Below are 16,291 nucleotides of genomic sequence, written 5' to 3'. Positions count from 1 at the left end.
AGTACTGACCCCTGAGGAACGCCACTCGTCACCGTTCTCCACTTGGACATTGAGCTGTTGACCACAACTCTTTGAGTGCGACCATCCAGCCAATTCCTTATCTACCGAGTGGTCCATCCATCGAATCCATGTCTCTCCAATTTAGAGACAAGGATGTCGTGCGGGACAGTGTCAAATGCCTTGCACAAGTCCAGGTAGATGACGTCAGCTGCCCTTCCCTTGTCCACCACCACTGTAACCCCATCACAGAAGGCCACCAAGTTTGTCAGGCACAATTTGCCCCTACTGAAGCCGTGTTGGCTGTCACCAATCACCTCCTTATTTTCCATGTGCCTGAGCATAGTCTCCAGCAGGGTCTGCTCCATGATCTTGCCAGGCACGGAGGTGAGACTGACCGGCCCGTAGTTCCCTGGGTCTTCCTTTTTACCCTTCTTAAAAATGGGGGTTATGTTCCCCCTCTTCCAGTCGGCGGATTCTCGAACTACATTATCAGGCTGGATTCTGCTATTCTTAATGGATGATTTTAAGAAAAACAAGCATACAGATTTATTTCTAGCAAGAGGTAGGTGTCAAAAGAACTAACAGAATTCTTCCATCGACTTGCTTGGAAAGTATTTTCCACTACATTTCTACTTACATACCACATTAATCTTGCAGAATCAGATATTATTTGAATGATAATTAAAGAGTCCTGAAGAACATAAAAAGCACAAACAAGATCACAATTTTTTTCAAAAAATTTCTTGCACAAAAAACCCCCATTGTAATATACTGCTTCTCTCACTCGAGTCACAAAACAGGTTAGTTTATCACCTGTGGATTATTAATGCGAACAGGGACCGTAAGGAAGTTTTTCTTCAAATAAGTGCAATATAAAATACTTAACATGATATTCTATATGAATTGCTGCCCAGCTTATACTTACACTGATGCTCCAAGTGTTACTCCTCCCCAGGCAATGAACTGCTTGTTGGAGAGAATGGGTGGGATATCTGAGCACCCAGCAGCTGTAGACACAGGTCTATTTTCTTCAGACTCCGCCTCACCTTTTATCACCACTTCATACTGAGGCCCAGATGGCAGCACAAGGATTTTCAAAGTGCTTTAAAATTAAATAAATAAATTTAAATCCCACCACAGAACAAGATTAGCTGATGAAAACAAAACATAACTGAAAAAAAAAAACCCTATAGACAGGCCATTTTAAACTACCTTCTTAAGGGGGAAATACAAAAACTTTTTTTTTTATTTTATGACAAAGGCCAGCTTTAGGCATAGCAAAATTTAAATCCTATGGTTTGTAAATATGCATGCCACGTGTACCTCAAGCAATCTTCTGAAGTATTTTATCTGGAAATGGTTCAGATAAGTATTTCAGAGACTACGGAGGGCTTTTCATGATACAGTTTCTACCCTATAGGGCACAAGCACAGTGCAGATGACTACTGCCTACTTCAGGGAGAGCAGATAAACTGATGAAAGAGAGCATCAGGAGTACAGATTCAAGTAATGAAGTAGAAAGAAATGCGCTAATACTGAATAGGAAAGCTGGACCTAACTACAAAAAAGAAAACAGAGAAGAAACTAGACACGCTGAAAAAAAAATAATCCCACAAAACCAAAAAAACAGAGGAGGAATGAGGAAAAAGAAAGTGCTAACTAGTTAAGGGGGACACAAGCCAAGAGAGAAATAAAAGAAAAGGCTAGAGTATATAGGGAAGGAAGTGGAGATTGGAAGTATCTAACCAATGATACAGGAAATGAGAGAAAAAAAATCAATCAGAAAAACAAAACAGGAAAAAAAAAAAAGGAAAAAAGGTATAGGGCAGGAATGAAATCAAGCTTTTAAAGAATAGGCTGAAGCATTTGCTATATAGCACAGACTCACAGCCAGGAATTAATCTCAAGACCTCCACTCTAGCTGTCACCCAATTCCTATGATGCCTACTGATAGTGCCCAGCATCCCACCAGAAGGGAACATGCACTCTTGTTACCACTTTAGTTAATTAGCCTTTTGGCAGCATTTGCAAGCAGGCTGCAAAGTTTCCTACCCTACTGAGTACTCCAAGCCTGTAAAGCAAAGCAGTTATGCATAAAGCCACAGGAAAGGAATGACTAATCACTTTGCATGCTTATCCATTAGGATCATACTGTCATTAGCACAGAACTTCTCATTGTTTAATACACCGAGTAGGCTCAGTTAAACCAGATTGTGAAGCTGAACATATTTTGGACAGATTCCTTTGTCCATTCTTGCTCTTATGATAGCAGAAACTGGAAGACACGTAACAAAAGAGGAAAATCTGCTCTGGAGAAATGAGTCTGACCCCTGCCATTGCCAAAAAACTCTTACATGACACCAGAATGGTCACTTGAACCAATCAAGTCTATTTCACAGAATGAAGTTCAACAGGTGCTAAAGTGCAAAAACATGAATGCTTACATCTGCAAATGGAACGTGTACATTAGTGTTATACAGGATTTACAGATTAACTTTTATTTGATTATGGCAGCCAAAATTAATGAATACTTTTGATTCTGATCTGTGCTTGAGTATTTTCATACATAAAATAGAAATAATATTCCCCTTGTCTCAGGGGAACGAAGAAGAGGGAAGAAACTGAAGGGGCTGCTGAAAACAAGTATTTTAAAGCTTTGTTGTACTTTATAAACAAGTACCATACAAAGGGCTTCAGGGACTTACTCCATTTATTTACACTAAACAAGTCTCAGGACATCTGTTGATCTATGACGGGAAGTATTAGCTACTCATTAAGCTACATACAGCAAGAGAGGCAAGGAACCAAAGAACAAGTGAACCCTAGCAAAAGTCTACTTTGTAATGAATGAGGACTCTCACAAAAACAACTGAAGGCAAAGTTTCCCTTGCAGGTAAAACTTTCAATTTGTTCATGACCTTAAGGTCCAAAGCAGCTCTGTTTAAAACAGGCAGCATAAAATCAGTTATGTTACCTTTCTGTAGTCGTTACGTTTTTTGGAAAAAACAGGACAGTCACTTCTCGTTCTTCTCCAGGAAGAAGGAAGAAATCCTCAGGTTCGACAGCAAAGCAGCTGTCCTGATTTGATGTCTGAAGGTGGGCAAGGGAGGGTTTACTTATTTTAAGGGAGTAAACATTTCTACAACATATAATACAATTTGGTTGTGCATCTGTCATACATACAGTTCGGACAATTCAAATGCACCTGGCACCTTCAGAACTTTCCCATAACTCTGCACTTAAACTCTTCTAAAAAGTTGGACACTATAGTAGAAATACCTCTAAAAGAGGCATCTTAAGACATCAACTGTGTATACAACATTGAAGGGGCCACAGAGAGAGTTAAAGAATTTAACAATAAGTTTAACGTGGCAATGGTACACCACTAGTGAAGTAACATCACTAGTCTCAATGGTGGTACCAACCATTACTGGTATCAATTAGTATCCAGGATCACCATGTTAGTGTGGCATTTGCAATTCTAGTCATGTGTCCTATTTCCATGGCCTGTGCTCCAAGAAATGACAGGCTCATAACCCGCAATTTTATTTTATTTTTTTTAAATGTAAAAGGGACCAACTCCTTCTGTTGACTTTGAAATGCTGGTTTCAAATGTGTTTAGCTACCTTTCAGTCTGGGACCATACTTTCCATGGATTCTCAAGAAAATTGAAGTCAAGTAAAGAAATCATGTATCTGAGAAGAACTCATACTTGAGTTGGCAAGATGTCCACTGAAAACTAATGCAGCTTTCTTAGAAAAGAAATATGTTTCCCAATGCTAACATTCCTTGCTGCTCTAAATGGGCTTTACTCTACTAGCTAATTAACATCTGGTATGCAGCACAGGATTCACTACTTTTACATATTTGTTATACACTTGTTAAAAATCTATTTCTTAAAAATTATAAAAGTATTTTTCTTAAAAAATTATTTTCTTGAGGTAGAGGGCAACACTTCCACCCCTCCTTCCTCACCTGTGCCTTCTGAACATCCTGTAGCCATCGACAGTCACACTCCAATCGTGGGATTCGTTCCACCAAGTGTCAGTAATGGCAACTAGGTTGTAGCTTTCTAGCAGCACAGTGGCTTCCAGCTCCTCCTGTTTGCTGCCCATGCTTTGTGCATTGGTGTAGAGGCACTTCAGCTGGGCTGTTGGCCATGTCGCTTTCTTAGAGGAACATCCCTCAATTTCTTCGAGGTATTTCACTGGTGTTTCTCTGTTGGCTCCTATTACTCCATGAGCCCCCGGCTCATCTTTGTAACACTTCAACTGTGCTCCAGTGCAGCCAGCACATCTCAGAGCAAAAGGCTGAGGGCCCTCACTAGCACCCCATCCTCTAACCTTGGCGTGTTATCCCGCAGCTTGTCGCAGGCAAGCCTGATATTATCCCCTTCCTCCTTCAAGCCTAGTTTAAAGCTCTGTCAATAAGCCCCACAAGGTCCTCGGCAAAGACCCTCTTCCCCCTTTGAGAAAGGTGAATCCCATCTGACACCAGCAGGCCTGGTGCCGCGTAGGCCATCCCATTATCAAAAAACCCAAAACTGTGGCGGTGACATCAGCCACGGAGCCATGTATTGATAGACTAGGTCCATCTGTTTCTTCCAATGTCATTGCCCGCAACTTGAAGGAGAGAGGAAAAAATAACCCGTGCTCCAGATTCCCTTATGTAAACTTGTAAATCTTTTGTTAAACCACACAGTTAAGCTAGGATCCCAAGGCTCTGCTCTGGCTTCAATAGAACATTAACAGCACAAAGCTCATGATTTCAAGAGGGAGAAGCCAACCTACCTTAACTTTCAAATATACACCAATGTTTCCAGCATTTTTCAATGGCAGCTGCTGTTTGGCTGTTGAACCCACGCTAGTAGACAGATATATTGTCTGGAAAACATAAAGATGTGTGTGCGTATGTATACATACATATGTAATAAAACCAAACATTACAAAATAAGTAGGCTAGGAGACACTATTATTAAAACACACTTTGTAAATACATGCAAACCTGTAAGTCCTTTGGAGCGTGTATCCTTGCTGTTCCAGCTCTTGCTCGGAGAGGAATACTTTTAATTACGCTGCTAGGTCCTGGACTATCCACTTCTACATCAACTCTTGCCAAGAATTCATCTGCTGGACCCAAGGAATCTAGGAACAATTCCATGAGTAACAAAAGCAAGCAAGTCTGCTAGCAGCAAAGGCCATTCCTACGGATGCATATCTCACTTTAGCTACTGTCCAATCTTAACATATTAATGTTGTGGTGATGTTAACAGAAACTCTCCCCGTTACCCTGGCAACACTTTTTTTTTTTTCTTTTAAATAAAGTCTCACAGGATCTTATTTAAAATTTTTACCTTTCAGTCAAATGTGGCTGACATTGCCCCTACAGCAAATGAAAAAAAAAAAAAAACAAAACCCCATTTTAACATACTAGTTAAACTAGTTGATATACATCCTGTTTCCTATTCACTATTTACTATTCAGGAAGCCAGAAAACCTCAGAGGTTTCTTCAAATTTCTTATCTGTTTTCCAACCAGTGCAATGTTTTCTGAAGCAATGATTTAATTCCCTCAGCAAAAGGAATAACGCAAGTTCTACACATCTTGCAGTAGATAACTGCTTTGTACAGCTTGATACTGAAGTATAAATACCCATGTTAATATCTAAAAGATTAACACATAGAAGTATTCCACCTCCTTCAGTTACTAAAACTGAATTCAATACCCGAAATATTAGGACATAAACCAAAGATGGAACATTTCATTTCAAATTTGCAGCCTGTTCCTGCAATTCTAACACAAGTATACATTAAAAGTCAAATTTGTTTTAGTTGAAATGAAAATCAAATTGCTATACCTGAAGAAGAAATTTGTTTCTTAGGTGCATGGAACAGAACCCAAACCGTTAAAGCTTCAGGATCCTGAAAAAGAAATTGGTTGACTCATCTTAGGGGAGGTGGCAGGGGAGAGAATTACTGAAGAGAAAAAAAAAACTAGCAACAAAACTCTACTGCTCAAGTAGCAGACTCCTCAAAAATCATTACTGTCAACACGGATACTCAGAACCGTCATTTCAGACAGCAAGTAACAGAAAGAATCAGTCAACTACAAACTACTCACTTGCCCATCATAGCTTGCATGTATCACATGATTGACAACTGATGGAGCTGCTATCTGAGAAACTGCATCCATTTGAAGTGATTGTTCATTAGAAGGATTAACTGGTTCCTTGGAAAATGTGAAACAACGCCAAGCTACTGCATTCTGTCAAAAAAATAAGAGATTTAATACCTTTAATACTTCATCGTCACTAACAATAATGCTGACAAAGCTAGGAAATACAAGGCAAGTTCTGAATGATCTAAGGAGTTTGGTAAAAACAATCAAAGATTAGCCTGTAGTTTCAGCTGGTATGTGATAGTCCAGCTAACCCTCTAAAAATAGTAAGAAACCCTTCTGCAGTAAAAGGAGACAGGCTGGAACTGGTTAGGTTAAGCCTTCAAGAAGTTCAAGACCAAACCTCACTAGTCATCAAGATGACCTGATCTAACCTTAACATAAGGTCAGTTCGTGCTCCCCCACATAAGGAAACCAGACCAGCTCTTCCCATGGCACAAAACAGCAGCCAGCCTAGCCAAAAACCTGAAAACTGCATTGCCACGGAGAAGTAGTGGAGCATATTGTAGCCTATAATGCAGGCTATTATTGTCTAGTGGAAGACAAAGCAACTTGTTTTGTAGCAAGTTTAACATATTCTCTCTTCCTCTGCAGAGCTAGAGCAGGACTCTTCACTCTGACTAACCAAAGTTTTCTTGGGAATCTTACATCTCATGCCCAGGGTACAGTTCTTAATGACATAACAGAGTGTTTTAATATTAAAATTCAGTATCACAAGAAGTTAACTTTGACATACAGGAAGTTTACTGTACTTACAGCATTAATAATGAGTCTAATTGGCACAAAAGCATGGGTTTTGTTGATAAGTTTTAGTGGAAGAGCCTTCCAACTGCCAGAAGTCAAGTCACCAAAATCCAGATAATCTCTTTTTCCTGTTTCCACCTGGTTTTAAGACAAAGCAGAACTTACAAGGGAGGAAAACCTCCAAAACACACTACCATACAAAAGCACTGGGAAAGTAAGCATGTTATACACCTATTAGATCCTCTTAATGCTATACACACATACAATACACACCACCTACCAAGGGTAGGAGGAGTCTAAGAAATGTGTTTCCTGTGATGTCAAAAGGAGTTACATCCAATTGGCTATCTCCCACATACTTTGCCTCAATCAAGTAAAAGCCAGTCTTATGCAATATTTATCCACCAAAACCCAGTACACAATCAAACTACTTCAGCTAACTTAAAATAAAAAAAATAAATTTAAACTATGGTTATTGCTAGCAAGTAAGAAATGTCAGTTTTAGATAGTTAAAATGTCATTTTTGCAAGTTACTAAAAGAAGAAACTAAATAAGTAGTTTAATTTTTTGTTAGCATAAAGACACTTAAGTGTCATGATCTGCAGCAAAACACAGCTTTTATTTGGTCCTTTTTTGCATCTCAGGAATATAACAAGACATGCAGAGTTATAGCATAAGGATTCATTTTAATTTAAATACAAAGCAAGTTTGAATGAACTATACCATGAAGAACATGAAGAAGGATGGATCTTGCCAAACTACATATTAAAAAATGCATTAAAAATTAAATTAAAGTTTGTGGCAGAAGCATTTTAAAAAAAAACCCTATATCCATTCATGTGTATTCAACTAGAATATCATTATCATTTAAAACATATATTCAGCCCAAAGCAGGTTAACAGACCACCTTAAAATGAAAATAAATAAATAAATAAATAGTTAGCTGCGGTTAATGACTGAAAATTTTACTTTTATCAGCGACGTCACTGACTATCATGTAATTTGTTCCATCACCTCCAAAAGTACCACCAAGCCCATTTCTGCCTGTCCATACTCTTAAATTTAGGACTACGTAAAGCCAGATTTAATTCTTAATGTCACACTGACTCCCACCTGGTTGTTCTCCATGATAAGACACAAGGCAAAGCATTTTATACATCCACTTAATTTTTAATTAGTCAAAAATAAGAAAATATTCTCTACAACCATAAGCAAGTTGAAAGTAGTAAGAAACTAAGACAAAGCCTACTTGATGTAAAAAAATAAAGAAATTCTTACAATTGGAAATAAACGCGCTTTCTTACATTTTAATGCCCAATGGTATCCAACATAGCAGATATTCAGATGTTTAAGATCTCATCTGTTCTTTTAATTATGAAAAAACAATACCTTTTGATTTATTCTTTTCAGACAGTTCCATAATAATTCTTCATTTCCAGCTAGGTGCTTTTCCACAACTAAAACGTCCTAGATAGTTATACAAGCTTCTCATAAACATTCTCCTATATTGCCTCTCCACTCCAAACATAAGAAATCCCAAGTTCCTTTGAGGAACAACTTTGCATTCCTATTCTCTTCCAGTGTCATCAAATTATTCATAAAATTACAACAAAACAAAACACAAAAAAACCCCCACAATAAGCAGCTACTTACTTCTAAATTAGGATTTTCAGCGACTGCTGTCAGAACTACCCTACTTGCCAAAGCTTCTGCCTGAACGATTGTCTCAGCATCTGCAGAAACTGGCCAAGATGACACATTGAGAATACACTGAAAGATCCCCGAATGACAAGGTAAGAAAAGTATTTTCAGATCATTTGTAGAATAGGATCCTACGATGGTTTTGTTCTTGAAAACCAGACATTGATATTTCACAGGATCCATCTGAAAAACAAAATCTCTGTCATTTTCAAAAGACCTCTTGCTAGAGGAGAGCTTCTTTCAAAATACCACATATATCTGGCACCACTGTTCAACACAGACATTTTGTATAAGCTTTTACTCAATATTAATTAATGCATCTTCATATTCATGTCCCACTTCCATCTCACTCAACTGTAGGCATTTTCTTTTAAATTTAAAGAGTTAGACAAGTCAGCCTGAAATTTGCTGGGGTTTCTTTCCAGCATCTAGTGAAAGATTAACACTAGGATTGTAGTATTCATTATAGCTGAAAATGATTTCATAAGTGAACCCGATTTTTGAGAAAGAACAGCAGTAAAATAAACAAACAAAGCCAATTCTACTTGGTGCTTTCTGCCATCAAAGATGGGAGGAAGAGGTAAGGTGGAAGAGTAACGGAAAGGTCAGTGGATGGAGGTCACCAGTAAATCCTAGCGCAGATGCCTTAAAGTTTCTGTTGTGAACGTACTCATAGATAATCTTCAGCAACTGCAAGTCATGCTCAGTGTATCTCAGAGTTAACTTGACTGAAAAAATGGTTTTCAATTACATTGTGCAGCAAACATTCAATGTATATTTTTATTCATTGAAACAACTGCAAATGGGACTGTCAACCGTTAAGTAATTTCATGAAAAAAAATCACCCTCATAAGAGAATCTCAGATTTGAAGAGCTGCATAAAAGCCCCAAGATTCTGAGTGACTAGAAAAATAGGTAAGAAATCTGAACTGTCATATATACATACATATATAAACACATACAGATTTGTGGTTTGGTGGTTTTTAAAGAGGAAATGTTCAGAGAAAACAAAAGCAAAACCAGAAGTCATACTGCTGGAAAGACACATGCTACATCTGCTGGAAGAATATACTTGAGGGATATGATCATGATTTTTAAGACTTACAAGCAGCAATGTTTATAAAGTGCATTACTGTCCATTATTTCTCAGTAATAAGGACCACACAGAAACAGCAAGAACCAGATTTAAAAAGGGAAAAAAGCAGTAGTACATAGAATCCACAACTGAACTGAACTGTGGACAACACTACACAATTTCAAAATATTATCTAGTTAAAGACCAGTCCACCAAAAATTACTAAGAATGGAAACGAAGTCCATCTCAGAAGTTCCCAAGCACCAAACTGCCAGAAGTTCAGAGTATACTATGCTGCTTCTGTTGTTACATTCTTCTCTACTAAGAGTATTCATCAGTAAAGGAAATTACACTGATGGACCTTTAATCTAACTCATTCTCATGTTCTTGAGATCTTTAACCACTGGAACTATTACTATGATGACAGAAGTAGACAGAATTTAACAAAATTAAAGTGCAAGATGCCCAATCTATGGCCTACAAGCTACATATAACCCACAGAACAACCCATGTAGCTTGAAGACTGCTCCAAATGTTTCTCATTCTCTGTCACGCAAGACTTCCTTACTTCAAGAAAAATGGGAGCAAACTGCACAAAATGTTTTAGCAGTAACAGTCCTCGGTGTGGATGGTTTCTTTTCTAGGCCTGACCTTTCTTGCACACAAAGTGGGAATGAATAAGCAGTAAATTCAAACCTACCACACTTTACATGCACAAAACAATTCTACAAGTCAATCCCATCATGTGATGTTTACCCCTCTGTGCCCACCTGTTGGAATAAGTCAGGTGGCCTGGCTGAAAGAGGGTAACACTGCTTTTGTGCGTATTAACTATAAAATAGGAAAAAGTTACAAATCTGTACAGAGGGCTCTAATTTTACATACAACATCTGGTAAAATTACAGGATTATTCCTATAGCTTTATTAAAAAAAAAAACCTCTTACCTTTTCCCCATTAACTGAAACACTGAGTATCCCAATGCTGACCTGCAACCACCGATCAGTTGGATTAAAAATGCTAAGAACCGTCTGTGATGCAATTCCCACACAACAGGCATTAGGAAACTTCAATTCTTCTGGTACTTTTACATGTCCTTTGGAAGAAAATATGTTCCTGTTAGTTCCATGTACCCAGAAACAAATCAGCACTCAGACTGCCACCATGTCAACTTTATAAACTTATTTGATGAATGCTTCATTATGGCAAAGAAGTGTTTGACTCCTACAGTTTTCATAAGAATGTTTTCCACAAGCTTGATACGCAGAATTTCAATCGTTTCTAATTTGCATCTTATTTGGAGTTCTACTGTCATGAACAAAAATACTTTGAGAAATAGCACATCCCATACAGACACTTACCCAAAAAGTATATATATATACACACACCTCATATAAAACACTCAGCATTCACAATTTCATCAGGACTAGCCCAACTCAGAAAATGTGAATATCAGTATTATAACATCTTTAGAACATTTACACCAACCAAAAGGAAAATATTTTTACCAGAGTATAACTGTTACCTAAAAAAGGTGTTTAGGCATTTTTTTGCTACCGAAAATCCTGAGTACTCCTAGAGTAGATTTTTGCTGTAGAAATGTAGTCATCAAAAGTTACCACCAAAGCAAAAAAATCCTGCTTCAAATATTTTACTTCCACGAAGTCCTTACTTCTAAAATACTCAAAATAACTCTTTCAGAGGAATTGCAATATTATCATGACACCTCAAAACTCAAATGGAGATGAGAGTTCTCCAGCACACCAAGGATCAATCTTCATTACATCCAGAAACCCACTAATGGGTATTCTCATCAAATTAAAAATTTGACTTCTCAGAGACACACACAATTACCTGAAGTAGTTTTAGTTCCTTGTGCAACAAGCTTTATTTTAAAGCCACCCATTCTTATTGCCCTCCAAAAAATAAAATTTAACACAAGGATGAAGGTGAAAATATAAACTAAGACTAGCATCACTGGAAATCAAGTTAAAAAAACCTCAAGCTTACCAAAATTCAAATTTAGACTACATAGATATTAAGAGTTCAAAAACATGTACAAAAGCCTAGAAATTACATATATTAAAAACAGACAGAGAGTAAGATTGTTCAAATTTTACTTTTTTAAAATGCAGTAACAAGGTCAATGATTTAAAACAATCAATAAACAGAAAATAACCTATAAACTGTCACAAATTCAAACTTTCAACCCCACTAGCTTGCCATTTAATCTGAAGGAATTAGCCAGAAAAAAATATAGCAAAAAGCAACTAAAGGGATCATAGGTTAAAAGAAGTCTTTCAAATGAAACATCAATTTGCTTAGATTTCGAGCTAAGTCAAGACACAGAGAAATGGCAGAAAGTACAGAAGGCACTTGGCAGCTTGTCTTTCCCCTTCATAACCAGAAAACAGCTTAAGCCCTCCACTCTCCTCATCAGATTTTTTGGCTTAACTGATTGCTAATACCAAGGTAGGCTGGAGGCAGAAATATCATCTACTTTCCACACAAAATACAACTGAATTTCCAGAGCATGACTTGTACTGTATGGACTGCAGCTAGGATTTCTTTTCCTCCTATGAAAGACAGTTCTAGATCCTTTAAACAAACACAAAACCACTGAGTGCTGAAGAAGAATGCTGAAATTCTTCTAGATTATGAAAACTTTCCTTTAAGACCATTAGGGGGACTATAAGAATACACATTGAATTCAGAGAATATAATTAAGGAAAATTAGTAATACTTTTTTTTTAAAATAACAAAGCTTGCGTAAACAATAACTGTGGTTACACCTAGCAGTCATCTTAATTTTATTTGGTAGAATATTAGCATCATGACTATCGCCATTCTTGTCCACAGCTGTATTTTAAACACAGTCTAAAAAACACTCACCAATACCAGGTGACTTTGGCAACTCCCACTCGCTTCTACCAGCTCCAAGAGGTTGTCCAGTACATGATTTTATATTTAAGATATTCTTGTTCCAGGAAGTAGAATGTGGATTACAAAGTGAAGCTGCACCCAAAGAGCCAGGACCAATATTTGGACCTAGAGGAATTCCTACCATAAGTGGATTCTCTGGGATACCAGAACAAGGAAGCCCTGCTGGAAGACCAAAACCTGCAGAGCTACAGCCATGAAACTGAGACAAAACCGTATTTCCAGTAGATGGTATATTTCCCAGATGCTGTTGTGCAAACGGCGTCATTGCAAGAGAATGTCCTGTAAGCAGCGTGGGAACAGAAGATGAAATTGCTTGACTCACAGAGGTAGTGACATGGGATTTAAAGCTTGAAATAGGAACATAGGGTTCACCAGATGAGTTTTGATTGAAGGGCATATAAGTGCTTACTCCAGGATATACAGGTAACATATTCGAGGATGGTAATCCTTGTCTCTGTGCTTTGCTTGTTTGATCCTGCCACACTTCTTGCGCATCAACATTAACAGAAAGTGGCTGAAATATGCATAATTTACTTGGTAAAGCTGACTGAACATGATCTACCTCTTTATTATTTGCTGCTACATTTGAAGGAATAGATGCAAGCTGCTTTTCATTTTTCGGAAAGCCTTCTTTGGATAGTTCTTGACCCAGTACATCATCAAGTTTTCTTTGAAGACCTGCAAGTTCATTTTCTTCTGATTTCTGTTCAATACTAAGCAGTGCTTCTTTTCTATTTCTTTGACATGAGTGGTCTTCTAGATTTCCACTTGTATGTTCCTGCAAAGGAGTTGGGCTGGCTCGAATTATTGTTGTGCTCAGTTCACGAGCATTTTCACCCTAGTAAACAATTATAATATGCAGTATTACAAATTTTAGAAAAGCAAATAGGATACATAAAACAAGATAGACCTTAATATTGGTATTGCCATCCAATATAAATAATCAAGTTTGTCAAGTCTTGTCTGAAGTTTTGCTTTTGTAACATCTGTGGCTCTTCACTTTGAAAAAGAAAACCTGCAACTTCAACCTGTTTACTATCTAAAGTCACATTCTAGCTAGGTGTACTGGGTCTAGCTGGGATGGAGTTAATTTTCTTCATAGCATCCTCTATGGTGCTGTATTTTTAGATTTGTGACCAAAACAATGTTGATAAGCAGAGCAGTGCTTGCACAGTGTCAAGGCCTTCTCTGTTTCTCACTTTGCCACTCCAGAGAGGAGGCTGGGGGTGGGTAAGAGGTAAGGAGGGGACACAGTCAGGACAGCTGACCAACTGACCAAAGAAAGAATCCATACAATGTAATATCATGTTCAGTAATAAAACTATGGAGGAACTTTTCCAAAGTAGCTGTTGCTTCGAGACTGGCTGGGCACTGGTCTGCTGGTAGCAAGTGATTGCTTTTGCATCACTTTCCCCCCAACCCCAGCCCCTTTCAATTATTAAGCCATCTTTATCTCAACCCACAAATCCCCCACCCTGCCCTTTTGCCCTTCCAATTCTCTCCTCTATCCTGCTGTGGGGAGATGAGCAATTGGGGGGGAGCTCAGCCACCAGCTGGGGTCAACACACCACACTAGGCATTAACACCAGAAGAATGCTCTGCTCTCTGAAATTACCACCGACTAAAGAAGTTGCCACAGGGCCAAAAATGTTTGACTTCCTATGATTTTATAAAGCCATTCTGTGGGAAAGTAACTGTACAAAAAAAAAAAACAAAAACACCCAAATGGAGCAGAATCTTAACTTGCTAACAGGTTCACAGACATTATTATTTTAAAAAACAGAGACCTGCAGTGAGTTGTCTTATTTATTGTGTTTGAATCCAATATTGGGAAGATTTTCATATTTAAAAATGCATGCATATTTTCATATTTAAAAATGCATCAATTCCAAATAGCAGCATCCAAGTGCGGTATAGATTATTTCTCTATATATTCTTTATGACTTTGAAAGCTGGAGAGGGACTGCTTACAAGGGCATGGAGTGATAGGACAAGGGGTAATGGCTTTAAAGAGAGTAGATTTAGATTAGATATTAGGAAGAAATTCTTTACTGTGAGGGTGGGTAAGGCACTGGAACAGGTTGCCCAGAGAGGCTGTGGATGCCCCATCCCTGGAAGTGTTCAAGACCAGGTTGGATGGGGCTTTGGGCAACGTGGTCTAGTGGAGGGTGTCCCTGCCCATTGCAGGGGGCTTGGAACTAGATGATCTTTGAGGTCCCTTCCAACCCAAACCATTCTATGATTCTAAAAAAAATAAAAAACTGAATGGCCCTGAATTAAATCACTAATCATTTGAAATGCATGAAAATGCAATGACATTTGCATGTGCGCACTCACACAAAGAAATCATTCAAGCAGAGAGACCTTCCATTTTGGCAGGTACGCACGGTGTAGGTGGAATGAGCACACCTCACCCCCATTCTCAATTCCTCTTAGTCCCAGAGTCTGGGGTTTTTGTACTTAGAAATCAAGAGTAAGAGAAAAAGAAGTACAGATCACAAATATGTATACACACAAATGTGTTTCAAGGAATCTCCTATTGGGTTAACTGACAAGAGCAGAAGTGACTACACTCTCTCATGCACTGTTCATAGCTACTAACAGTAGCACTGGCACTAATCAGTGGAGGAGGATTGACCATGGGAGAACCACCCTCACACAACTGGCATCACACTTGGCAGTCTTCACAATACAGTGGATAGAACTCCAGGTATCTCCCCTATCGATCTGGAAAATGAAAGTGTTCTTCAGATGTGCTACAAAGGTTATTTTTTTTCTTGTTAAGTACATCCAGATCACAGATTCCATTTTCAAAAATGGAGTTCCAAAATAATTTTTAAAAGTTTCAAAACCAAAACAAAACAGTGTGGTATCAAAGCAATCAGACGTCAGCTCAGGACAAGTGTACCTATAGAACTCTGACACAGGAACAAGAGAGCTACAAAACGGGATGAATAGTATCTACAGCATAAAGCAATTGTTCAGCTTAAGTAAATAGGACTTGGAAGGCAGGGAAAGGCATGTGAAAGACAGGGAAAGTACAATAAAGTAGCTGTTCATATAGTAGAAAAGTAAGCTGCAATCCTGTAAAAAGGGCATTCAGGCAGCTGCCTTAGGCAAGATGGCTCACCAGGTCAAATCAAGAAACAAGAAATAAATAAAAAAAATTTGAAAAGTCATACATCTTTGATAACCTGACCCTAGCGTTAAAGGGAGAGGGCACCCCTGGTTAAACACATTGTGCTACAGTAAGTATTAAGATCTGAGGATAACACCAATACAAACATTCTTCTTGTCTGTTCAGGCAAGGGACATGAAAAGTGGCATTTAATAAGTACAAATGAAATGAAGATCTCTCAGTCTCTCTCTCAGCATAAAAGATTACTAACCCAAAGGAAAAAAAAATGAACACTGCAGCAGTACAAATGGAACTTATAAATGTATTCATAATACAAATGTAAAACTTTGGCAAAGTACTTGAGGATTTCCTTGCCAAACTATCCTGGGGAACAAAGACTACTCAAGCAGTAACATCTCTTCAAGACAGAGGGGCAAACTAGTATGCAGCCAGTTACATCAAAGCATCAAGAGCCACCCATTTGCATGAGATGACAAGAATCTAGAACCATATGCATTCAAAATGTGAAATAGACC

At 38.1% G+C, this 16,291-nt stretch overlaps 1 protein-coding gene across 1 annotated transcript in view; it reads right to left on the bottom strand.

Annotated features, from left to right (window-relative positions):
* The window catches only part of CEP192 (centrosomal protein 192), a 96,077-nt gene that overhangs the window by 35,976 nt on the left and 43,810 nt on the right, over positions 1 to 16,291 (bottom strand). The window contains exons 28-37 of the mRNA XM_075743004.1: positions 12,587 to 13,475; positions 10,642 to 10,790; positions 8,574 to 8,804; positions 6,933 to 7,058; positions 6,120 to 6,263; positions 5,857 to 5,920; positions 5,005 to 5,144; positions 4,791 to 4,883; positions 2,975 to 3,090; positions 926 to 1,102 (exon numbers count right to left, since the gene is read on the bottom strand). Of these exons, the coding sequence (XP_075599119.1) occupies positions 926 to 1,102; positions 2,975 to 3,090; positions 4,791 to 4,883; positions 5,005 to 5,144; positions 5,857 to 5,920; positions 6,120 to 6,263; positions 6,933 to 7,058; positions 8,574 to 8,804; positions 10,642 to 10,790; positions 12,587 to 13,475 (2,129 nt within the window). The remainder of the gene's footprint in view (positions 1 to 925; positions 1,103 to 2,974; positions 3,091 to 4,790; positions 4,884 to 5,004; positions 5,145 to 5,856; positions 5,921 to 6,119; positions 6,264 to 6,932; positions 7,059 to 8,573; positions 8,805 to 10,641; positions 10,791 to 12,586; positions 13,476 to 16,291) is intronic.

This window comes from Balearica regulorum, chromosome 2 (assembly GCF_011004875.1).
Source record: "Balearica regulorum gibbericeps isolate bBalReg1 chromosome 2, bBalReg1.pri, whole genome shotgun sequence".
Lineage (NCBI taxonomy): Eukaryota > Metazoa > Chordata > Aves > Gruiformes > Gruidae > Balearica > Balearica regulorum.
This window is presented reverse-complemented; position numbering and strand designations above follow the sequence as displayed.